A 26514-nucleotide genomic window follows, 5' to 3' on the forward strand; every position below is an offset into this window, starting at 1 on the left:
TTCCCCTTTAAAACACACCTTTCCCTGCAAGCAGGGGGAAGGCTACACACGCTGCAGAGCTGTCAGCCCCGCGCCTGGTCTTAGCAACTGTTTATTGCAAACACTGATTGATCCCGGGGAGGAGGAGGCAGAGCCTGATGACAGCAGCTACATGATAGATTCACTCCCAGAGACACTTTCTCAGGAGCCAGGCAGGGGTGGTTGTCTCTGGGCTTGAGGGGGTCTCCAGCTTCCAATTTGAAAAGCAAAGAAAAAGACAAACCTCTGTCATCTGACACTAAGTGTTGTGGCCGTGCTGGGAATCGGACACTGCTGTGAAATTCCTCCTGCACCCCAGCCCCAGGCTGCAGGTAGATTTCCCACCAGCTTTGCAGGCTCTGGAAAAGGTCATCTGCTGTACTGGAGCATGGCTCGGGAGCAATGCCAGCCCACGAGCTGGCCATGTCTGTACACCCCGCTCTCCGCTGGTGTTCGTTTTCCCTGTTGCTTGTGGTGAAAGGTGGACTCTTTGCTCCATTTGCTGCCAGCTGCCTCCTCTGTTCAGCTGCGATCACTATTCCTCCTTGCACCAAACACTTGAGTTTGACCTCAAACCAAATGAGCAGAGGGCATAAAAGAAGAAGGATACAAATCCACTCCACGTTTTAACATGCAGCGTTTTCAATTAATTTGGTTTGGGATTTTCACTGTTACCCCAGGGAAAATCTGAACCAGTTTGTTTGGAATCATCACACTTGATCTTAGCTATGTAGAAGACTGTGCGTGTCCGCCCCTCAGACATGAAGGACGGGGTGATACTCTTTGTGACTGCACAGTTCTGTTGTTGACCTGCTTTGGAGATACTTTTTTTTTTTTTTTTTTTAAGGGTTGACAATCCAGAACTCCCCAAAGTCTCAGCTTGCAATAATGACCACACATGCATGGGGCGTGAGTGCAATTAAGGCACCACATTAGCCCCAAACTGAATTCGCTCCCATTTCCAACTAATCCTACTATCACCTGCAGTGATGCCAGGTCACTGTCCAGTTCCTGCTGGAGAGCTGTCACCCTCATCTGACACACTCTGGCCACCTTTGCCTAAGCAAAGGGACTGAGTTCCCAATCTCCCACACAAGTCCTCCCTGCAGCTTGTCCCATCTGGTGACAGCCCACAGTGTCATCTCCTTCCAGGATGTAAACTGGAGTCTCTCCTGGCTGATGTTCAGGCTTCTCTCACAACAGCTGCTGTAGTTTCCTGGTCCACGCAAAGGCTGAGGGAATGATGTCCCCAGCACTTTCACTTCTGCCATGGCTGGAGGCCCAGAGTTATTGATCGGAGAGAGACGCTGCCCACACAGTATTGCTCAGCAAGCACCGATAGGGCAATGCAGGGCTGACACTGCCGTGGGAGGGCTCCCCAGAAGGCGCTTTCATGGCAGTTGATGCAACCCAGTGGCCCGATTACCCCCTGCCTCTCCCAGGCCTGTGTCTGGCCTTGACCCCTCTGATCAGAGCAGTCATGTGGCAGTTTGCTAATGAGGTGACGCCCTGCATGGGCAGCACATTGTCAGGTGGAAGAGGAAACCGAGACAGGCCGAGGGAGAGGTTTACGATCTTTTCTGTCCTACCAGCCATGGATAGGAAGCAGAAGCAAGCAGAGAAGGTACAGTATGCCAACGCTGCCATGATTAACACCCTTCGTTTCTTCCCAGCCCCACTCTTTCATGCTTCAGTAATTCCCCCTGCTCTTATTTTTAACTTTCCTTCTCCAAACCTTGATCTCACCTTTCTTGCCAGGTCTTTCAGAGAGCATTGGACATTTTCCCTGGGGGCTCAGCACCATGCAGAGGCTTTGTCACTTTGCAGATTTAGCTCGCTCTGTCTTCTCTGTGCTTAACTACTGGGAGGAGGTGGGAGGTCAGTTAAGTTTTCTCATTGCCTTGGAAATCAAAGGGAATGTTCTCCCTGGCTTTGCATCCACAGTACACTGACGATGCAAAGTCCGGAGTCCTGTAAGAGAGTGTCTGATTCAGCAGATCCAATAGATGGGGAGGAGCAGAGGGAACTGAAAACCTCCAGAGTACAATTTAAACATCTTCAAGCTGAAGGATGTTCAACCCTGTTCACCCAAGAGCATGTTCTTATTCTTTTGGGGGAAAACTGCCAAGTTTATTTCCTGGTTAGCAATTGGGTTTGCTCTGTTTCATCTCTCCGCCCGGGGAAATGGTATGGTGCTTTTTAAGGCTTTCACTTCCACATGATCCCACTGGCTCTTGGGAGCCTGTTGGCATCACCCACGATTTCCTGAACAGCTCTCCCTGTTCCCTCTCCAAAGGCTCCTGTAATTTGACCAGTCCCACACTGGTACGACTGGATAGAGGTTCTGTTAATATAGTTGGGTTCTTCCAGTAACTGTGAGGTTCACCAGCAAAAAGGAGCATTGCCTCAAGGCCTACACATCACCGCCAGTCCTTCCCTGACCCTCGCTTGTGACTCACGGTCCCCAGCCAGTCAGAGAAGCAGTGTTTTAATCCTGCCCCAAACTTAGCTACATTCTGCCTCCTCAAAGTCCAAAGGGTAGTTTGATTTGGCAGAAGGGTTCTGCTTAATTTTCTTGCCTTACGCTGTTGTAAGAAGTAACAAAACAGCTTCTGACAGTATGTAAGATGAGTATTTCTTTCGTGACTTACTTTCTTCCCACTTACCATGGGATGGAAGGGTTTGACTTTGTCAAACACATGGGGACTCTCAGCTGGAAGGTACCCAGAGAGAGGGAGATGTATCATTATTCTGGCACCATTTCCTCTGATGAGCTGAGAATCAGTATCTTGGGAGATCAAGTTTCTCTTTTGCAGCTTTTCTGGATGTCCTACAACCATCTCTAGCATGCAGTCAGTAGACCTGCGCCTTGCATTGGTGCTTTGTGTGCTCTGCTCCCATGCTGAGACATCTGTGTGCCCTCAGAGAGGATAGGATGGAGACTCCCAGATCCAGGTTATTTGCTACCTCGTGCACATCAGGGGGAAGTTTTGTCTCGACATGTGCTCTGTGCTTTGCAGGCCAGGCCCTACGGCCTGCTGAAGCCGACAGCTTTAGGCAAGATCCCAGGCAGATTCCAACTTCATCAGGAAGCACTTCCCCACCTCCCTGTGCCGCCACTCCAGCAAACGCTGGACCGCTACCTGCTGGCTCTGCAGCCCATCATCAGCGAGGAGGAGCTGAACCACACACAGGAGCTGGTGGCTGAGTTCCGCAAGCCAGGAGGCGTTGGGGAGAGGCTGCAGAAAGGCCTGGAGAGAAGAGCCAAGAAAACAGAGAACTGGGTAGGTTGGGACTCTGGCCTCAGGCTCTGGTTAGGGAGGGTGGAGGTCTGATGCACACCTTTCCAATGTCCTGGCTGCATCCACTAGCGCCTGTGTTTTTATGGCATCACCTTCATGACTAGTCTGCTGCCAACCTCCTCTGTGCTGTGTGAGCTCCTCACCAGGACTTGGGTGAGCAGAGAGATTTACAGCAGAACAGGGAGTCGCTGACCCTATCTGTGGCTGCTGAGGCCTCTAACCTGTTAGCATCACACAGTTGCCCCAAGAAGTTGAAGGAAACCCTCTGCTCAAGTCCTGCACCAAGATCCCCTACTGCCTTGCTCAAACCCCCCCTCTACCCTTCCATGTGCAAAGCATAAAACCCAAACAATTTGTTTGCAAAGTGTGGGACAGAACTGGGGGCAGGATGCTGAGACCATTCACCCAGGCTTGAGTCAAACAGCAGCAGACGCCATGCCTGCATGTTGCCTTTCTCTGTCCCAGCTCTCAGACTGGTGGCTGAAGACAGCTTACCTGGAGTATCGCCTGCCAGTTGTGGTCCACTCCAGCCCAGGTGTGGTTTTACCTAAGCAGGATTTTCTGGATCGACAAGGACAGCTCAGGTAAAGTCCTTTTCTGCCTTCCCCTAGGTTTCAGATGGGATAAGCTGTCTCTGCTGGACAGGGAGGAGGGTGTTCAGGCTGACTGGGAAAGAGGAATAAGCATGCAGTCCCCAAGTGTGATAGCTCTCTGTGCTGTGCAGGAGAGTTGTTGTTGTACTTATCTGTTGCTGTACAGGTAAGGAAAGGCTGCTGGGCTATAAGGACACTCTTGGTTGCACCAGACTAAATATTTCATTAAGAGGGAAAACGGAAGAGTCCAGTAGTTCAGGTACTAAACTGGGACTAAATAGTGCAGATCTTCATTGCATGATGGCCACGTTGCTGGCTGGAGGCATTGGTAGGGATGTATCTGACAGACTAAAGACTACAACGCACTAAGATTGTGTGTGCAGTGAAAGGAGGCATAAAAACTAGCCCAGGCACGTAAGGGAGACCAACCAGAAATGGCTCTGGAGTTTGCTAGTTTAAAGAGATGGGGGAACCTGCTGCAGGGACTATCAGTCAGTCTGTTCCTGCAGGGGACTGTCCCCCCTCTTGTGTCATTCCACTTGCGGATTCATGGTTTGGAAAACTTAACAGTCACCAGCCTCTCTCCACCCCAAGTTTTCCCTTGCAATCAAACCCTGCCATGTCCTCTCTTTGTGGGCTGTCTTTAATTTTTAACCACCACTACGACTGCGTTAAATCCACCTGCAAAACTTTAGCATTGACCTTTATGCAGGGTTACCTTTGCCACAGTTGCCAGTCATCACTGCTCTGGCAGATCAAAAGTACCAGCCAGGGGAGCTATGAGGCTGAAAACAAATTCTCCCTTCCACTGCCTTGGATACACCTGAGCAGGGGTGCAGAGGGTGAGCCTTACAGGGACAGTGCAAGACTAGACAAACATCTTTGAAAGCTCTTTCTCATATCATTCACTCTCAAGTTATCCAAATAGAAGATAAGATCTGGAGCACTACCAGTGCCCCAGCCAGTGGAATCAAGCAGCTGCACGAGAATCTGGGCTCCCACATAAAATACAATTTAAATGTGTCTTTCTATAGTTTGCAGCTGCAGAAGGAAGCGTGACAGTGTGGCTTGAGACTAAAGCTTTGGAAACCAGAAGGCAAGTTTAGAAAGTGGAGCTCTCCATTCCTTAATCTGGCAACAGCGCTGGCTGAAAATCAGTCAGCTAACCTCTCCCTCGTCTCCCCCTCAAGCCCTAACTCTGCTCCCAGGCTGTCTGCTCTCTGGAGGGGCACACATGTCTCTCTCACTGTTGTTTCCCAGCTGTTTTACTGCCTCAGGTTTTGCAGTAAGGCTGGGAAATTTTAATTTAAAACTACTTTGCAGGATGCCTTATTTAACAGCCCTTAGGTTCTTGGAGTTACATCCTTTGATCTTTACTAGGGATGGGTAGGGTGAGCAAATCTAGATGACACTGGCTGCAAATGCCAAATGCTCATACTGCTTTAAAGCCTTTGAAGCTCAGCTGACTGCAGCTTCTTGTCACAGTGACCTCCTGCCTCCTCCTTCCCATGCGTGGGCGAGAGCTCCCAGGTAGAGTAGGCCAACTTGTCACTCCCAAGCTAAGCAGTTTGATGTGGCTTGTCACAGCCTCCCTCCCTGCTGGGAGTTGGCATTGTCAGTGTTTATGTTGATCCTGGTAAACACAACACCTTGGTGTCAGTATGCACCATGCCTACGTTTGTTTCAGATCCCTCAATGCCAAAGGAATGCTCTGAAGAGTTGCATTAGCAGCAGAGTATTCATTGGGTAGGAACTAAGTCAAGCAGTGGTGAGTCTTGGATGCAGGGAGACACAGCTGTGTCTTGGCTTGAAACTCAGAGGTGGCCCCTGGCCAGGGAAGGGCAGAAATCCCCTTTTCTTGCTGCTGTTTTAATGCTGAGACTCAGAACTAGGATGTGATAACATCCCAACATGACAGTAAAAAATGCTGCTGTTAAGAGGGTCATTTATGTATCTGGACTGAACCCTGCTTTCTTGAAAGTTGTTGAGTGCCTTGGTTATACAGTAAGATACATTTTTGAAAAAGTGCTGCATGGTAGGACTATCCAGCAACCTCAAATAACAACCCCAGAGTGGCTGTATCAGCTAACCAGAGATGGGCACAACAGGGGCTTGGCAGAAAGGCTGAACTTTCTAAGGAGCAGAGAGAGCTCTGTTAGCCCTCCTCAGCTAGTTTCTCAGCCCCAGATGTTCTGTGTTTGAATCTCGACTTGTTACATTTCATATTTTTCCAGGTTTGCTGCCAAGCTCATTGAGGGCATCCTGGATTTCAAGACCATGATTGACAAGTGAGTTAGTGACCCTCCTGACTTCTCACGTGTCCTTACTGTCATAGGCAGGCTGAGCCTCGTCAGTAAATCTCCCTTCCAAATAGAGAGCCAGGAGTAGACAGCACATACTTGAAAAGAGATATTGTAATCAACATCACTGCTCACTGCCAAGGTCACCACCACTGGAAAAAAAGCAGATTTACTTTTCTTTCTTCATGTTCTTTGTTTACCTTAATACTTTCATTGGCACATATACATGCTTAGAGGGAGTGAGCGTGACTGACAGTCCAGTGGAGCTACATACTTTTGTTTGCCCACAGAACAAGTTACAGCTCAGGCAGCAGGAATTTGTTTCTCTCCTTTTGGGTTTCTGATGTTTCTCAGCTCCCAGCTAGACAGTATGAGCTCTAAAGAAACTTGTTTCTCCCTACCCATTTTCTTCTGATCACCAACAAACCTCTGCTGAACATGTCTTATTTATATTCCAAAAGTATGTTTATCAACACATTCCCAATATCACACCTTTACATCCAAATTCAGACAAGGCTCGGTGCCAACCATGAGAAGTGTAGTTGGAATATGACTGCTCAAATGATCGATTGAGTCCCACAAGTCATAGATAGCACATCACACACCCACTGCTCAACATTATAGCTGAAAACCTCTTTCTGCTATTTCACTGGAAACAATACATCTCCCAGTATACTGTACTCTGGATTCTCCTCTGCAGACAACATAGTGTATGCTAAGCTATGTAGTAGGTCCAGAGACCTAGTGTTTTTCCCCTTTCAAAATGAAAGGCTGGCAAACAGACATTTTTTGTAGCCCCTACTAAAAAAGCTGGTAGGAATGAGGAAGGATGGCCCCTTTTTTATACCGCCAGCACCAACACATTTAGGTCTTGCTAGGAGCGAGTGACAAGACCTGCATGGCTGAGCCTGTGCCTGTCTTGTGTGAGGAGTGCAGGCTTTCTCACTGCTGTGTTTTCTCTTCCCCTTCTTCCTTACCTTGCTGTGTCTCCAGTGAAACCCTCCCAGTGGAGTACATGGGTGGGAAGCCCCTCTGCATGAACCAGTACTACCAGATCCTCTCATCCTGCCGCATTCCCGGGCCCAAGCGGGACTCCATTGTCAACTATGCCAAAGGCAAAAAGCAGTCCAGACACATCACAGTGGTTCATAACTTCCAGGTATAGCATCTCCTGAGCTTTCGAGGAGGATCCTTTAGATGTGGGTGTCCCTTTCAGCTAGCTGTGGTCCAGAGGAAAAGGAATAACAGAAAAGTCTCTGGCCACAAGGTTTGCCTCACCAGGAGTTCATTCTTGCTTCCTTTATCCCCTTTGGCCTTAGTTAGCCAACAGCTGGGATTGCCTTATGTGAGCAACAGACTATGAGGCAGAAAAATGCTCTTCTCTGTTTCTTGTCCCTGCAATTCCTGTCTCCTAAAGCCCGGAGATCATGTCTGGAATTGGAAACTGTAAGTGGAAATTGGATAACAAACTACCACCATGGATGAGCCTCAGAAATAGGAATTACTCGTGTTTTGGCCCTCATTACCATGGTTTCTGAGGTGCTTAAAACCTGGACTGTATTTATGCCCTGCAAGGGACGTTGGACTTGGGTCCCTCAATTCTAAGCATCTTTCAAAGGTCTGCTTACAAGCTAAGTTCTTAGATCAGGTCTTACCTCCTCAAGGTGGCTGTTCCCTGTTTCCGGGGCTGGACAATAAAGATCTCTCGTTCTGTCTCTGTCCTTGTCTGCTCTTCACACCTTCAGTTCTTTGAGCTGGATGTTTACAACAGTGACGGAAGTCCCCTTACCACCGACCAGCTCTTCATTCAGCTGGAGAAGATATGGAACACCTCCCTCCAAACAAACAAAGAACCTATCGGGATCCTCACCACCAACCACCGAAACAGCTGGGCAAAAGCCTACAACAACCTTCTGAAAGGTCTGTAGAGCCCCTGACATGCAAGTGCTAACAAACACCACGAATGCGTTAACTACCAGCCTCACTGCTGTGCTCTGCTCAGTTTTTTCCTTTGGAAGTTTGTCCCGGACAGATAACATGAGCTTTCTACCTCAAAGCAGCAACTTGATTTCATTGCAAAGTATTGTTATTTCTGTTTTGGAAGGTACACAGGTGAAATCTGAAGCTTGGTTTGTTAGACCTGAACTTAAGAGTTTGTTTCCTTGCAAATGGGTGGGCTGTACAAAACATGAAAAAAGGAGGGTGAATGTAGCATGCTTGCATCTGTAGCGGCCCAGCTGGCTACAATCTTATTACTGTATATACCCCTAAATGACCAACATTGCATTGAAGTACAATGGGAATGCAAGCACCCATGGTCCTTCAAACCTGCTCTTTCAAATTTAAATCTCCCTCCAATTAAAATGCAAGTTTTTCAACTCCTGTTTCTTACTTGCTGTTCATTTCTCTCCCAGATAAGACCAACAAGGAATCTGTGCGTACAATTGAGAAGAGCATTTGCACTGTCTGCCTTGATGCACCTATGCCACGGGTGTCTGAGGACATCTACAAGAGCCGTGTGGCTGCTCAGATGCTGCATGGCGGAGGCAGTCGCTGGAACAGTGGGAATCGATGGTTCGACAAAACCCTTCAAGTAAGTGCTGATGCTCTAAAGATGCTTGAAGACATAGGTTTGGAGGAGATGCTTTTTCCTGAGACTACGAAAGTCCAAGAAATCACAGAAACCTTTTGCAGGAAAGTTATATCAAGAGAGTGGAGAAATAGGGGAGACAAGGTGTAGTGGCTGACAGTATGAGATCCTGTGGTTTCCTTTGCAGTCACCTCTAGCACTCGTTCCTGCCTCAGGGACTTCTGTTTCTTTTACTGCCTCTACTCATGCTTTTTCAGTTTAGCAGTTCTTTGTGTTCCTTGTAAATCAGTTTTCTGCTTGTGGTGAACAATGCCTTGTCTGCTTGGAGGCAGCCCAAACATAGGGAGGTCTGTTCCTTGTATCTCCTCTGGGCTTGTCACTTTTCCTGTTTCTGCCAGAAGCTGCCTGATGGCTTTTTGTTTTGTTTTTTCAAACATCAGCTGCCATCCCATGGCATCCCTCTGATCTCTTCTCCATTCAGTCCTGTCAAGAGCCTTCAACAGCAGCTGCTATTCAAGCTTCTCCTTCATTAGTTGGAATATCCTGGCTCATGGATAGTAGCGATGGTGCTTTAAAAGTTTCTTCTCATATCTGCTGAACTCTTCATGATGTATTCAGCTATTTTGTCCCTGTTTGGAACTCTTCATTGATAGGATAAAGTTGAGATGTTCCAGCTAATTGAAAAGTAAGGGTAAGCCAGCACATGGTAATGTTATTCCTGTATTGTGTGCATCTAAGTAAATCAAACCCATTGAACCACTCTGTATTACCAGGACACTGAGCACCAGTATATCTATCAGGCACATTCTTAGCCAGTTAATTTTGCAAAACTGTAACAGTGGTCTCAGATCTTCAAGGCCTCCTGAAAGGCTTCCATTGCTGTTCTACTAGATGAGACTCTGTGTTACCTTTCCAGTGCACAAGGATAGGATCACTGTCCATTCTGATACAAAGCAGTGAGATACTAAGATCTCTCTGGATAGCTCCTGCTTCACACACTGGATGTCCCTCTTCAACACTCTCCTCTCGTGCTTCTCTCATAGTTCATCATTGCTGAAGATGGCTCCTGTGGTCTTGTGTATGAGCATGCTCCCTCAGAAGGCCCACCCATTGTTGCTCTTCTGGATCACATCGTGGAGTACACGTGAGTCCTGCCTCCTCTAATTTTCCTCAGCATTGGAGATAGTTTTTAAACCACCTGCTCCCCAAGAATATGCCTCTTCACAGCTCACCTCCCAGCAATTTGTTCTGGAGAAAGGGTAGTGGTATGCTCATTAGGTACTGCAGTTCTTGTATTCGTGATGAGAATTGAGTGGCCAAGCTACTCTGATAAGTTTTGCTACCACTTCCTTTCTCAGGGAATTGCACTGTTCAGAGTGAACAGGACTTTTGCCTAGGAGAGGTGTTTCTTTTGGGCAGAAGACATTTCATTCATACCCTTCAAAAAACACTATCATGGCACTATGAAGATTTTTTCAGCCTGTGACTAGTGATACAAGGTGTTAGGGAAGATCTCCTGTGCATTTCTACCCAGGCTCTGGTGTGCTTAGCTAAGCCTCATGTTAAAGGTCTAGTTAAACATAATCATTTCTCTATGCAGGAAGAAACCTGAGCTGGTAAGATCGCCCATGATTCCTTTGCCAATGCCGAAAAAGCTGCGGTTTAACATCACCCCAGAAATCAAGAATGACATAGAGAAAGCAAAGCAGAACCTCAACATGTAAGTATGAAGCAGTATGAAGGTCTGGTGAGTGACTGAGTAATTCAGGTCTCCCTTTGGAATCTGTCAGTGGTTTAAATGAGGCTTTCCCAGTTGACACTGACAGTCAACAACACTGAACCTAGCTGAAAAGCACAGTAAAGTCACCTGCCAGGAATCAAGTCAAAGGTGCTGGAAGGGAGTAACTGCTGATCCATCACACTTCACTGAGAAAGAACAAGGCTTTACTAGATCTACCTAGGCATACAAGAGCATAAACACACACGGACACACAAGCCCATCTAACATGGTGAAGATTCTCAGTAGTGGCCAAAAAAGCTCATCTCCCGGGTAAGTCTGTGTCTGACTGAGCGCGCTCTCTGTCCCTGCATAGATCAGATCCAAATAGCAAGTTCTCGCTGAGCCTTGTGAAAGCGAAATCCATACCTTTATGTTACAAGAACAAGCAACAGACAAAGGAACTCTTCCTCTTTCTTTCCTTGCAGAATGGTCGAAGACCTGGATGTCAAAGTCATGGTCTTTCATCAATTTGGGAAAACCTTCCCCAAGTCAGAGAAGATAAGTCCTGATGCTTTTATCCAGCTGGCCTTGCAGCTCGCATATTACAGGTACAGCCACCAATAGGTAGCTTCTCAGCGTCTTCACCATCAGACTCAGATATGTGAACTTGATAAAGGTGTCACAGACAAGCCTCTCGCAGGCTGCTGTGGGCTGCTTCCGAAGTCCCACGTTTTCCCCACGCACCGGGGCTGAACAGCCAATCTCACTTGTGGCAGCTGCCATGCAACAGGTGAGATTAACCCCTCTGTGTGTGTCCAGTCCTACTAAGGAAGCATCAGAAGTCAGCTGTCAGTGGGACTCACTCACATAAAGTCCTCCCCTTCCCAAGTTCTTCTGCTTCACAAGAGGCCATTCCTCTCAGGACAGACTCACTTCTGTGACTTTCTTCTCCGTCCTCCAGGATGTATGGCCATGCCTGTGCCACATATGAGAGTGCATCGCTAAGAATGTTCCACCTGGGACGCACAGACACCATCCGCTCCACTTCTGTAGACTCTCTGAAGTTTGTGCAATCAATGGACAGCCCTGACAAATCGGTGAGGCTCTCAAAGAAGTGGAGTAAGAGAACTCCACTCCAGAAAAAGAGGAGAGCTACTTATTTGGCTAACCCTAAGTCAGCTGGTTTCAGTTAAGCATAACTGCACCTGATATGAAGTTGAGCTAAAACATAGCTTGGAGTATATAGTCACACACCTTGGGTTTCATTTGACTTCTTTCACATGTATTGAAAGCGTGGGAAACAACATGTGGGCATTTCTAATCCCACCAAAAAGTAGTATGTCCCTTCTAAAAGTCTGTTTAGCTACCCAAAATAAGTTCTGCTACTACTGATGAATGGAGAACTCCATTCAGAATGAACTAATGCAGCCAAATAAAATGATTGAAAAATTAAATCTAAAAATTAGTCTAGTAGAGACATACAAGGCAGAAATGCCCTCCGTCCTAGAGGAACAGCCAAAACGAGGTTTTCTACTCTGCAGAAAAACTTAAGACAGATCTGTGTGTTCTCAGGACCAGGAGAAAGCAGACTTGCTGAGGAGAGCTACCCAGGCCCACAGGGAATACACCGATATGGTGAGTGTCCTCTATGTAGCCAGAGTTGGGGTTTTACATAGCAAATGAAGATTCTGGTGAAAGATGAGACCTTAAGAGCTTTCTCTGCTGGCATAGCTATGTGGCCATTAGTGCTGTTGCACAGGGCTAACTCTGATCTGACAGTGCTCTCGGCCATGGACTGAATGCTTTCTTTCTAGATAGTGGTTTGTGTTGCTTGTGACCAACCTAAAGGATAGAATCAAGTATGAAAATAGCTTCAGTTCTCACTGTCATTGTTGCTGATAAATGCCAAATTTGTATGAGCACTTCTTAAACTGTAGGGTTGGTTCCACTGGTGTGTTTAATTTCATAGTCCGTACAAACAAAACTGACTATTGGTCATAAAAGCAAGATCTAGTTTCCTTCTAACTTTAAACATTTAATGATTTTTAAAAGTGTTTTTTTCTTTAACCCAAAGAAATTGATAGTTTTGCTCGCTTGCCTGCTAAACAGGCTTTCATCTAGTCTTTCTTCCTTACAGGCAATAAGGGGCAATGCAATAGACCGCCACCTCTTGGGCTTGAAGCTTCAAGCTATTGAGGACCTAGTGAGCATGCCTGAACTGTTCATGGACACAGCATATGCTGTTGCAATGCACTTCAATCTCTCAACCAGCCAGGTAGGACTCATCTGAGCAAAGACAGAAATGCTCTCTTTGTTCATTTTCATTACCTTTCTTCTCAGCATTTCTCCTTCATTTCATTCTGTTAGAAACTAATCTTCATCTGGGGACAGAGACTTTTAAGCCTGCTATCAATCCCATAAAACTGTAGATCTGATCTTATAGCTGCCACAGTCTCTTTCAACCCTGTAGAACACCAGCATAACTAAGGCCAAGATCACCAGAAGTGTTTGGTGTCTACCTACAAGTGATATCAAAGTTAGCTGCCAGAATGGCTTTACATTCCTCTACTGTGCTGTGATTCCTACTGATACAGTTCTGCTTGTGACTTATTACAAGCTTATCTTGGGGAGAAGTACTCCTTTGCAAACATATTGGAAAACGCATCGCTACGAAAGGGCAGAATCCCGCATGTATGGTGGTAGGTGGGTCTGATCAAAAAGGCCTTCTTCTGGAGCATTTTCATCAGATGGCAGTTTCTTCTGTGGTTGACAGCACTGTCAGTATTTGATGGCTACATTTCTCTCTATCTGCTTAGAAGTTTTTAATCACATTGTCTCCACAGGTCCCAGCAAAGACAGACTGTGTGATGTGTTTTGGTCCTGTGGTTCCAGATGGCTATGGAATCTGTTACAACCCTATGGATGAACACATTAACTTTGCAATTTCAGCATTCAACAGCTGTGCTGACACAAATGCAGCCCGCATGGCACATTATCTTGAGAAAGCACTGCTAGACATGAGGATCTTGCTCCAGTCCACTCCCAAATCCAAACTGTAAGAGGCAAACATGATGCTAGCCCCCAACTAAAGGGGCTATCCGTCATGCACTGAAGTTCCCAGTTCCTCAGAAAACAACTGAGGGGACAGCTTCCCCTGACTGGAACCTATTTGTTTTCAGCAAGAGGTTACAGAATAGTCATCCACAGATACTAGTGGCGAGAGGAAACATTGTCTTATGCCAAAGTAGAACTGACGGGTCCTCTGCCATCAATGCAAAGTGCACCTTCCTGTCCTCAAAGAGGACTGAAATATGATTTTTATGGAACTTAGTGTAAAGGAAGACAGAAAGCACAGTCCTTATCAGTATCTAAATCCATCTGGTGAGGAAGGTAGTTCTCTGGGAAAAGCAGGGAATGTTTATTATATGATGGAACTACTGTAAGACCGAGTCTTTTTGCTGGTTTAGTCTTCTGAGGAGTGCAGCATCTTCCAAACTTGACTGAAGATTTTTCTGCTACTCCAACAAAACGTCACCATTGACATTTGGCAAGGGGAAAAAGAAGTTCTTATGTCAGAGCAGATCCAGTCTCATTAGACTGCACTGCTCCACTTATCCCAGGCACTCCAACCATTACATGCTTTACAGGCCTGGGAATGTTCCCTTCCCCTCATTTTAGGATGCTGGGATCTCCTTTCTGTTGCACTGACCCTATTAACAACAGAATATAATTTGCTACATACTAAGGTGAGTTTTTGTTGTTGTTGTTCTGGGCTCTTTGTTAAGCTTGCTGTTGTGGTCCTAGCCATTGATCTTCAGGCTCAGTGTAAACCTTTTTCCCCACAAAGCTTCCACAAAACTCACACAGGTTTTGCTAGGTTTGGCTTTATGTACCTTAACGTTTGCGGATATGAGAAGGGATTGCCTATGCATTTAGCAGAACCTTTCATTGTACCTTTCTTGGGAATTGAGGAAAAGAAACAGAAGCTGACCTTCTGTTTACTAGCCAGAAGGCCACATGCCTAGTCTCCTTCAGGGCACATGTTAACCAAATTTGGTTTTATACCTTGCTTTCAGAAACAACGTATTTGTGCATAATGTGTCATGCCTAAGTTGTGGACCAATACGAATGTTTCTGATTAGGAACTCCAGAACATACTTCCATTTCTGGCCCACAAAGTTCAAATCTGTTAGAGCCAGAGAAAGAACAGCTGCAGAATCATGCTGCTTTCACATCACACTGCTTTAATAAGGCAGAAAATCTTGAAAAGCAGGAAGAAAGCTGAGAAAATGCGGGCACTGTAGATGTTTGCCCACTGTGGCAGCCATTGTTCCTGCAGTAACAGTACAGCACCTTTTCTGCCACTCTTGGGAGTTTTTTTTCTTACTGCCCTGTTACTCAGATTTGTGCCAGTTCTATTCTGTGAGAGAATGATCTCATGATAGCGTTTTCATGTTCAGTTGACAAACTTGAGACAGTAAAAAAATTATATATAAACATTAACGTACAATTGTAGCATAGGAACTTCTAATGAATCTGCCAGAATCCAAGCTCCTGACTATACTTTTATTCAGTAAAACTGTATGGTAATGAAGAACTCTAGTGCTATTTCTGCAACAGGAATTTGACATTTAAATTGCACACCTCGCAAGATGTGGCTGCTTGGGACATGACCATAAACAAAAAGCATTCGGAGTCTGATGGCCTGTTTTGTTACAGGGAAATATTTGATCATAATTGCTACTTTTTTGATCATAGAAGAGCAAGGGACGTGATCAAAGTGCCTTGGTGAACATCTATGAAAAAATTTGCACTAAACCTGTTTGAAGTAAAAAAAGTCATTCTAATTTGCTTCTTGAAAGACACAAGCAAACACTACTGCATTTTTTCCTAAAAGGTTGTTATTTCAAAGCTTCCATCTTATACCTAAATAAACCTTCAAAAGGAAAATTTAACTGAAACTCACCTGCACAGCCAGTGATTGTACGAACTGCCACTTTCACATCATCTACATGGATTTAGTTGATCTTTTAGAAGAATCCTGAATGAAGTGAGATAGTCTAAAAAACAAAACAAAACAAAACACCAACAGGAGCACTACAAACCTGCGAGCATGCATCTCTGCTCTGTTGACTCCTCTGTATGAATCAGACTGAAAACTACAAGAGGATACTCAGTATTGCCACAGTGTAAGTGATTGTGTAAATACTACATAGAAGACCAAACCTTGCCGGAATAACATCTGGGTTTGTGGAGCCTTTTACATTGAAAAAAAATACTCCTTTTGCCAAAGTAATTCTCCCTGCGTACTGAACTCTTTCACTAGGGGATGAGTGATTTTTCCCTGTTTGCAATGCCTTCAATCACTGATGCGACAGTATTGCCACTTAAGTATTTGAGACTGGCCCTTTTCTACTTCGGTCTCATCAAAGGGGAAGGCTCTCAAAGGAAAGTGCCTATTAAAGATTAAGCAGAAATACACGCTGCTGTGACTGTATCTCGGAAGATGGGATTGATCTATTCTGAATATCCCACTAGCTTCCGCAGAGTACAGCTGTAAGAAGCCGACCATCATGTTGAAAGAGATACAAGATTCAAAAAACATTTAATGAATCCTTAATGATATACAGAGCTGAAATTCAGATGAATGAAGCTGATTTTTGAAGTGCTTGAAAGGACACTGAAAACATTACAAGGTTTTTCCTTTAAAAAGTCTTTTCTTACTGTACAAGTTCTAAAATGTGATGTCCTTCTGACTCATACTTTCTTGATTTTTTCACTGTTGACCTACTGAATACTATTCTCCTCCCTGTTTCTGATTGTCTTATCAAGAGATGTCCATTGTCTTAAAGGCACATTAAGTACAAGAAACTTAAGTTCCAGAAAAACTACCAATTTGGAACAAATAATTTAAGAAATGCATAGACTGAAAATAGTCAGATAACTCTTGGGGTATGAGTGCAATCTATGACACAGCCTGGTAGTGTTGCATGCTTTGCTGGTTAGTTGTGTTAAATACTGTTTTGGTAGTGTAATCCATGTCATGCAAAGTTTTGAAATGTTCTTGGAATAAACTGAAACACAATAAACAGATAAGTGCTACAGAAAGGCTTAAATCTCCTTAGACACTGCAGAAGTTACATAACTACCCTTACAGGAGGATGTTTGTGTGGGGACAGTAAGAACAGTGAACCACAGCATTCTGTCACCTTCCTTTTATTGTCTTAGTATCTCCATCCAGCCCCCTTGAGTATAGGGGAGGAACAGAAAGCATCTGCTTGCAAAGCCACATATTCCAAAGAAAATACTCCATTTCAGAAAACTAGTGGCAGGAGACTTCATACAAGTGTAGGATAATAAGGCAGAGCTCAAAACTTTTTCCTCCACAGCACCATTTAGTTAAGAAAATCCGTGGGATCACTGAGGAATTTCTACTATATTGAGTATTGCAAAGATTTCTGGAAAAGTACAGCAAAAGTAGGCAGAAGATGCAGATTACAAACAACTCACAGAGAACAGAGGAGAGTTTATTACAGTGTCTTACAAGAGCTCTTCTTCCTCTCCCTTAGTCCTAAGAATTACTGTAGGAAGTTTGTGTTTGAAGGCAACATGAAGTGGAACAGCTTTTTACACTACGTTGCTCTCCATGAGGAGATGAAACCTCTTCCCTATGCTGTAGTTCTCAACAGGTGCTTCTGCATACAGTTTTTCCAGCAGTCTGTCATAACAGCTTAAGGGAGGCTAAAGAAGTGCTAGTCACTCTTTGAACAATCCACTCTTTCAGCCTTGTCCTTGGGGAAGAGAGTTACGTGATCTCTCTTCTGGCTTTGTAAGTTAACTTACGAGAGATATAAAGAGAAAATAAATGGTTTTGCAAGACATTAGTACCAGCTTTCAAACTGAAACAGATGGTACTGCCATGTTATGTGGCCTACCTGATGTCCTGGCTCATTTTAATAGAGCTGTGCTAAGTCAGATCAAATGTCCTCATGAAAGTTGCAAGGTGCCTCTTTATTCTGATGCACCTTTAAAGCAGATCCAGTGCTCGGGTCCTTTGAATGTTAACAGGATTGCTCATGTTATGCAAATAGTAAACAGTTCTTAAAAAAATAATACATGTATTTGCTGTAACAACTGAAAACAATTAGTTTACTACCCATAGCTACTTAAACACAAATTTAAACAGCCTTCCTTCCTGATCTACATCAGGATCACTGCTTTCTACAGTTAACACTCTAGTTGTCCAACAGTTTCTACAGCAGCTCCCACTCCATACGCACACACAAACTCCTATGGCAACAGGCACAGATGAAAACTTAAAAAAATAACCAAGATGAACAGAAACACATCTCACTTCAAGCAGCTTTATAATGCAGGAGTCTGATTAAAGTGAAGATAGTAAAACAGGCAGCAAGACCAATGTGTGACAGTCATTTTACCTCTGCTCACATGACTGCATCGAAGGCACACCGATGACCTTTGAGCCAGTTCAGAAGCTGTCCTTTATCTGTGAAAGTTCAAGTCAGTTGTGCTTTGAATAAATATTTCTCTGTAGTTAAACTTGAACTGCTGCATTATATACTAGAAATACAGAAAGTGTCCATGCACAGCCCTGAAGCACTTTTGAGTATAGCCCTTGCCAGGTTAACTCATGGATCACAGAAGTTGTAGGCATCACCAGCACACACAGATGGCAGGCACACTCCCACAGAGACACAGCATCCAGAGCGCTGACTGGCCAAACTAAGACTCAGAATGGAAGAAGGATGGAAAGAAAAACTTGCTTGTAGGAGTTTGGCATTCAGGGTTACTACTGCAGAACCCCGACCAAGCCACTGTAATAACTCGTAGGGAGTCTCTGCTAGGACAAGCTCACTACTTGAGTTCACAGTTGGATTCTAACAGGACTCTTCAAGAAATAATTCAGACAGCAGCTGGGCTAGTTGTTAGTCATTTGCTTTGTTATTCGTTTATGGTTGTCACTTTGTTCATTCCTAAAATTCCTCCCTTAAGCACAATTTTTTTTTTCTGTTAAAGCTTAAGACAGACACTAGCAACTGAATTTTGTAAGGCTTTGGGCTGACTCTTACTGGAGCACAGCACTGCTTATAACCAATGGGTTTTCTACTGCCACCGGTAGCACACTCAGTACAGCAGAAGCTGTACAGATCACAGCAACCCTGAGGTAATAAAAATATAAAGGAAGAGATGGAATAAACATGAGATATGTATGATAATCTTGCCACCTAGAAGAGATTCTGAGAAAGACACCCTTGCTAATTATACAACAGGAGCAGCAGTGGAAAAAAAATAGTATATTTCAGTTTCTCCTTTGCTTTACACACACACTCCCCTTAATGGTATCTGTGCAGGCTTCCCTGCAGAACCGCCAATAGTGTTAAAAATCACATCCTTAGTCTTTCTTTCCGTCTGTACAAAGTGCAGTTGGAATTGATTTTGATCTCCCAAGCTGGTTGCAGAAAGGAAAGGAAGCCGCCTTCTCCCTCCTGCCTATGTCACCCCATCCTAGTTCCCCTCCCTCCTAAGAGGCTTTTTTAAAAATTCAGAGCCCCAATTAAGTGTGATCAACTTGAGATTAGTTTTGTCATCTTCTTCCAAAAAGAAAAACCCAAACAAAAAGCAAAAACAAAACACACAATCAATGCCTCACCCACCCCAAAAACAATAGTCCCATTTAGAAAAAATAAATAAATAATGTATATATTTCATGCTGGAAAAAAAGTCACAGAAAGGATTCATTTTTGGTTTTCCCTCCCCAAACATGACACCAGGCATTTTCTCCCCCCTCCCCTGACGTAGACATGATGGTACATTCCAACCGGCAGTGTGCATCTGTGTTGAAAATGAGTTTCTACTCCTGCACGGTCCCACATGCATCAGGGAACATCCAGCTAGCTGCTAAAGCAGAGCAAAGGCTTTCAGGTTTTGGGTATGGTCCCTGCCTGTTCCTTTGGTCCGTCTGTTAAAAGGCTCCTTGCTGCTCCTGGGTCTCTGCTCTTGTCTGTCTCCATTAAAACGTGCACTCTGGTCCCCGCACTTCCCAAGTCACTGGAGCTTCGTACCCAGCTTGCGTTGTCTGTTTCTGCAACGGCAACACAGAGGGCAGGGTGAGAGAGGTGGCCCAAACCCTATCACAGGGTATTGCAGCAAACCAGGGGGCAAAAGATAGCAGGATTAAAATACGGCTCTGCTTAGCTCTACACAAAAATAAAGCTGCCCCCACCATACTCTACAGGGAGATCAGTACTCTTTACAGTCCTAGAACATCCACCGTGTCTTAAGTGTGCACAAGCGCACATGTGAATGCAAGGTTATAAACAATTACTTGCAAAGAACATGGGCTAGGGAGCTGAAATACTGACTATTTAAATGAAATCCCAAACACTCCTCAACAGACTCACCTTCCAGATGCAGTAGTTAACCCACAACTTGGTATTTTTCTTTACTCTGCACTATTCTATCCACAGCAGCTATCTACATATTAGAAAATAAATTAATAGTTACATCTGACAAGTCAAACCAGCTACAGCTCTTCCCACTCTCAGATCACTTACCTTGCCTCTGCTCTCGTGACTGTGTATTCAAACCACAGGATATTAGGAATGAGGCTGGTATCTCGGATTAAAAAGAACTCTGAAATTGGCCTGGAAGTGGAAAGGGGGAAATAACTAGGCTTTTTCTCCACCACAATTTTGATCAAAATAAAAAAAAAACCAACACAAAAACTGCTCCAGACAACATCACTATTCTATAACCCTTAAGTCTGGGAAAGGAATTCCTTGTTAAATTTAATTAAAAAAAAAAAAAGCCTCTTGGGTTTTGGTTGGGGTTTTTTTTTCTTTCCTTATACAACGTTTTCGGACTATATTACATTTAAATAGCTTTTCAATTTCACTAGGTCATCAGACATTCACTAAGAAAGGTCTGTTCTGCTTCAAAAGCTTCTCCAGCACTCTGCCACACCTCACAACTTTAGTAGGGCTTTATAAATGTGCTAGTTGCTTAAACTTCCTCTCTCCCCCACCCATATCAGGCAAGGATGTATGATCCTTTGTATACGTATGCACAAGAAAACATGGAGGAACCAGTAGGTTACACACAGTCAGTATGCCAAACTGGAACAGAACCCAGGAATTCTTATTTCTAACACCTTAACTTAGGCAGTTCATCAAAGTTTTGAGCAGCCCATTTACAGTCAGGGCTTGCACAGCTACAACTAAAATTTTAGATACTAAAGTATCTTCATGCTTGTTTTGTTTCAAATGCAAGTACAATTTTTACACTGATTAGGAAAATTTTCTTTTGCCAGGTAATTCTACTACACCTGTGTTACCAGCTCATTGCAAGGGATGCCTTTAATGAGCAAAACCACAATCCACAGAATGCAGGCTTGCAGGAATAAAAACTCCACAGAATAGAGAGACTTACCATGCAGCTATCCTTGGGAAGAGAGGAGTTAATATCTCTTGTGTGAAGGCAAACCAGGCTATGGCCATAATGCTTCCCGCCACACCTCCATATAAGACTTGGCTCCAGGTGTGGTAAAGCAAATAAACCCTGCAATGGAAGAGAAGTCACCAGACAGGCTTTAAAACAAGAGGAGGCATGACTCAAGGGCTGATGTTTCACTGGACCCTTAGACATTCTGCACAAGTTACCCTCCAGATGTTAAAGTGGGTATCTTTTTTTCATTAAAAAGCTGGCAAAAAAGTGGGGGAAAACTGGGAAAAATGGTCTTCCCTGGTATAGCAGTTTCAGCTTAGAGCGCTTCTAGTTTGCACTTAACTCAATAACCCTCCACACTCTTCTTCATATATCTTTGGATTAGCTGAGGAACTATAACTGTTGGTTCCCACAAGAGACTTCTCCAAAGCCAGTAACAAGTCCCCTGCAAGCCACCAATGCTGGGGCTTAAAGGTTTTTAAGAACATAGACAGCATTTTTGTTGCAATTTTGCTGCTCTCAAATGTGACAGCACAAAGGCTGCCCTACCACAGCATTCTTACTGTGATTGCAGCCATTCAGAAAGCTGTATTAATGGTCCGTTAAGTTATCCGTGTGCACAAGCTACACGAGTCATGTTCAAAATTCTCTTTACCCATACATCATAAAGCCATTAAGATAATCTTATCTGACCCTCTGCCTAGCACAGGCCACTGGATATTCTCAAATTAATTTTTTATTTTAATTAGACCATGTATCTCTTATGAAATTGTCCTGTCAGAATTTTAAAAATAACCAGTAATAAGGAATTGGCTCTAGTGTACAGTCAACTGTGCCAACAGGTAATTGCTTTCCTCTGGAAAACATGGCCTTATGTCTAGCCTAAATTTGTCTGGTTTCCAATCACTGGAGCTCATTTTATATATGTGTGTTTGTTTATATATATATTTTTATATATATAGAGTAGATTTAAAAAAACTCCAAAGGGAAAAAAAATCATTATCAAAGTTTCATTTTCTTTATTCATCTTACATAACTAAATCTTGCAAGTCAAACAACTATAAATGTTTTATTAACTAATGCTCAAGCAAAACAATCAGATTGATCAACTGTAGCAATCCACATGCTGCAGATGCTGGTGTGCCAAGGCATGGTGCAATGCTTTCATTAGTGCTGCAAAGAGGGTGAGGCAGTGAGGCTAGAGCATGGCAATGGAGCCGACGGGGAATTGGTACAAGCTCAGCTGGTCTCAGGTTTTATAAGTGTGAAGTACCACACATGTAGCACCTTTGCTTATCTGAAGGGTCTCATGGCAACACAGCAACTTCGGCAGAGCTCTGACTTGTACATTGCAGATGTCAAGAATTAGATCAGAAATGCAGGATAAGGAATGACAGGTCTGCTGGCTGTTAAAGGCCACAGGATTGTATGAGAGCATAAGACAAACAATTGCTCCATACCTACTATACGAGACTAGCAAAGCCACTGTGACGAGGCAGATGGACAGCACATGTCGCCATAGTAAATCCAGAAACCTCGCATTGTTTGTTTGGTGCATTCTGAAAGAGATGGAGAGCCATTAGCACAGTGGCAGGGAGCTGAGCAGTCCTTATCTCTGTTCTCACTATCTCTGAAACCCTAGGAAAGCTTCACTCCGGTGGGGTCACAGTCAGCTCGATACCATCCCAGCAGCAATCTGTCCCACTGGCAGCAGTTAAAGAGAAGCCAGAAAGCCACACTTCTCTCTCTCTCCAACTGTTAACAGGGACTGCTGTGATGGAAGGCAGAATGCTCACAATTACTGCAACTGATGTGAAAGGCACATGCTGAGCATATGCAACAGGGAGTCAAGACATCAGAGTCCCTCCATCGTCCACAAAGCCAGGAGGAACTGTGAGTTTTGTCTTCCTCCACATGTGGAGCCACAAGACAGAGCCATGCCCCAGCGAGAATTTCAGAAAAGCACAGCACGTAAAACCAGTACTTGGTAAGGGAGATGAACTAAAAGGTCATGCAAGTGGGCAACGGGTATTACCTAAAAGATTGCGGACAACCCCACTGACAAAACTGAGTAGACACATGAGAAAGCAGATCTTTCCTCCTCCCTATCCCTCCCGCCTCTTCCCTCACACTGGTGGATCATCACAGCTTAGAAAAACCAAATCAGGAAACCCATATTCAGATAGGCACAGGAGGCCCACCCGTACCCTTCAGTTTTCAGCAATGGTAACTACAGTCCTACATTCAGATTGAGATAGACATGCTTCATCCACCCTAGCCACAGTAAATTGTGCAGTTCCTCAGATTTAATTCCATTATGCCGCTGAAGTGGCACACACCAAGGGAGCCATCTATTTCAGGTGTTTCAACATATTAACAGCCAAAACCTGACATTGAATTTTTACCTTAAATAAAGGAACAGAAAGGAATAGACAGAGAAAAACCACATGAATTGGGAGTGGCTGGACGGCATCCCATATTTTGTGGTCACTGTTGAATGGGCTTCTGGGAAGAGAAGAAGAAAGAGTATGGTCAAGGTCTACCCTGTACATAGCAGCTGGAACGCTCCAGATGTGAAGCCAGGCCACTCTGGTGGAATATGCGCACATGAGTTCACAGGACATGTCTCTGCTCAGATGGCTCGGCCAGCCTTCTTACACCCAAACATCCGAAGACAACATGAGGCAAAGGGGAAAAATACCCTCTAACCCTCCCACAGTTAGCATTCCACTCAAAACTCAACCAACACCATGACACTAAAGGGCTATACCATACCTTCACAGGGACGAGGCTCCCGGATTACATTTTTTATTAGCCAGTTCACTCCCTCGTTGAATGCCAGCCCTCCCAAGAAAGAGATCTGTGAAGGCAAGACAACTGTGTCATCCTATCTAAAAGATCAACCTACTTACCGGGCTCTCTCTGTTGAGAAAACCTCAAACCATATGTTTCTAATTTTCTGTTTTGACTACTAGAGTTAAAAACCAATCGCTTCAAAATTCTCTACCTGAGGAAAAAAAGCATTTATTTTTTCAGGCCACTGTGTATTTGGAAACAAACTGTGTATATGCAGCGTTTCAGCAGATGATACACAAAAAGCTACAAAAATGATACTCTCCAGCAATTCTGTTAGCATACTTCCACCAGCAAGTGTAGAAAGTGGCATTTTTTAACAGGGCAAGTTTTAAGGGATTGGCTTTCCCGGACGACCAACAGGGGGAGTGCACACACTGTTATTTGTGGCAAATAGCTTTAAAAAGGTGAGTTTTGGGGCTTTCTGGCTTTTCCCTCCATGAATACTTTCATCTTAAAGTTACTGTCTTCAGCCTAAAATGAAGTCACATTCTGAACTAAGCCAGACTGGTAGCATTTATTTTTACTCTTTAATTCCATAGTCCATACACCTCCCCTAAATTAGTCCTGCTGCTGTGATCAAATTCCCAGCTGGTGATGATACTCTGCCTCCTTAACACTCAGTCTCATTCCAGACAATGGAGCGATTTTTCACACTATGTCATGAGCTACAGGTCAGACTGCTGCAAGTCAGCCAGTGTCTCTCTCCAGCTCAATGGTGACTTCCCACATAAGAATCAACCTCAACACTTGTCTCGTTACCAATGCCTAACAAGCCCCTCTATTCAAAAGCCTATGAATTTGTGCAATAGTTACTCTAGCTTATTCTCTATTTTGGGTCAACAAGAAACCTTTGGGGTGCCAAAACTTAAGAGCTGCCTCTCCTAGCTAGCATCAGCTTAATAACCTAGAAGTCCCATTCCCAGATCCCTTGAGTCACTGGTTCCCATGACACCATGGCCCCATATTAGAAACCTGCTGCCAAAATCCTTTCACTGGGCCCTATTTTATCTGTTTACTGAGAGCGAATGCTACAAGAGGTCTATACCTCCTAAAGGGAATTTATCCACGACACTGATTCCCAACTACCTGTCAGAGCAGACAGAAAGCATTTTGCATTATGAAAATGTCCCTGGTTGGTCAGTCTCTTCTGTCCCTGGTATTCAAGTCATAGCCGGGAAGCAGCTCTTATATACAGATCCACTCCCTTGGGAATCTGTAGGTTTTATTTTGTATCCCCTTTTCTGCCTCAGTACTTCAAAGAAAGCACATCCTATTGAGTTACAGACACCATCTCCTGCATACGCTGCCCATCTTGCAGGAACCTACTAGTGCTATGATCCTACTGGATCTTGGGAGTGTTCCCACTCTGCAACAGCATTCTTTAGTTACTCAGACATCTCCCTCGATGTTTTTGGACACATAATACCCAAAACATACCACAGGGTAACAGAAAAGTCAGCAAAGGCTAAGCAGTCTTTTAGCCTGGTACAGGTGATAAGCGTTTCCTGCTGTTCTTTGACAAGAAGATCACCTTACCTAAGCTTGCTCTTGAAAGACAGAAAAAGAAGTGTGAATACAGGAGCACCAGGTGACAAAGGAAAAGACTTTTGTCACAAGGAAAAGCTGGGACAGGAGAGAAGGACTCACCGTGTGAAGCTCTCTCTTGAATATGATGAGTGTTACAAAGCCAACAATAATGAATATCGGACCAAGACTCAAATAAGCTAAAAGCTGACCAGAGAAATCACCTAGGGAAACAAAACAAGAGAAACAAATCAGTTTGAACTTCACAGGTACTTGCCTGCCATCAAGAGCAGGGGTCAGTTGGTGCCCTGAGTCACTGAGAGCAGAAGGGGCAAACTCAGCACTGCAGCAAGTCTCCATTTTGCAGACTGACTACTGCTGCTTCAGCCCGGGAGGAGCTGAGGCAAGACGACAGCAGTGCTTACATGCAGGTTCAAAAGCAGGGATGAGAGGAGCTTGGCATCGTTCAGCAGAGATTACTGCCAGCCAATTTACAATGACCATGGGCATGGGCCCAGAGTCACTTTAATACAAAATAAGCACAGGCTGCTGCAAAAGCAGCAGCGTCTTTCCATCCCCCTCATTCCTATTGCCTCCCTGTGCCAGCAATTACCAGCAAACACTCCCCAAACAAATCCTTTTCCACTCCCTTACTAAAATGGGTTAGTTTTCAGCTGGATCAGCTCCTTAATCTGTCTCACCATGTGTCTGCATGAACACTAGCATTAGCAAAATGGGGAGGAAATACATAGCTAAACATAGCAGAAGACAAAGGGAAAAAAGGAGACTCTGCTTTTTAACCAGCAGCCCACTTTTATCACACAGAAATTACTTTGGGCCTTCACCTCAAATAGCTAACAGTCTGGTTATCGCCCCCGGAAAAATCAGGGAGCAGCAACGGGACCTCACAAGAGGTCATAAGGTACCTCAAAACCTTCATCCTGAACTATCACACACACAGGAGTAAGCAAACAACAGTGAAGAGCAGCTATACATTTTGATCTAAGTTTCTCTTGCCTCTGTTCCTAAAAAAGGACGCATACAAGAGCATTTACAGAGAAGATATCAGCATAAACTCCAGGGAAACAAAAAATTATCAGTCATTTTGTTCCAAGATCAGCAACTCACATCAGGAAAGCAAGAACTA

General features: G+C 44.4%; 2 protein-coding genes across 2 annotated transcripts; one reads left to right on the plus strand and one right to left on the minus strand.

Moving 5' to 3' along the window:
* The first annotated feature begins 1498 nt into the window (after positions 1 to 1498).
* Positions 1499 to 14671, plus strand: CRAT (carnitine O-acetyltransferase). The gene is made up of 14 exons (XM_010294548.1): positions 1499 to 1642; positions 3039 to 3302; positions 3786 to 3904; positions 6148 to 6201; positions 7207 to 7372; positions 7959 to 8133; positions 8628 to 8806; positions 9847 to 9947; positions 10404 to 10523; positions 11009 to 11131; positions 11485 to 11620; positions 12096 to 12158; positions 12661 to 12798; positions 13367 to 14671. Exons 1-14 carry the CDS (start codon positions 1499 to 1501, stop codon positions 13580 to 13582), a joined length of 1998 nt encoding a protein of 665 aa, XP_010292850.1. The 3' UTR covers positions 13583 to 14671.
* Positions 14672 to 18983: 4312 nt separating this feature from the next.
* On the minus strand, positions 18984 to 25727 carry DOLPP1 (dolichyldiphosphatase 1). The gene is made up of 7 exons (XM_010294549.1): positions 25491 to 25727; positions 23763 to 23847; positions 23393 to 23492; positions 22448 to 22546; positions 20973 to 21101; positions 20099 to 20188; positions 18984 to 19626 (listed from the first exon to the last, which is right to left on the minus strand). Exons 1-7 carry the CDS (start codon positions 25725 to 25727, stop codon positions 19590 to 19592), a joined length of 777 nt encoding a protein of 258 aa, XP_010292851.1. The 3' UTR covers positions 18984 to 19589.
* Between the last annotated feature and the right edge of the window lie 787 nt (positions 25728 to 26514).

Source organism: Phaethon lepturus, unplaced genomic scaffold (assembly GCF_000687285.1).
Source record: "Phaethon lepturus isolate BGI_N335 unplaced genomic scaffold, ASM68728v1 scaffold32949, whole genome shotgun sequence".
NCBI lineage: Eukaryota > Metazoa > Chordata > Aves > Phaethontiformes > Phaethontidae > Phaethon > Phaethon lepturus.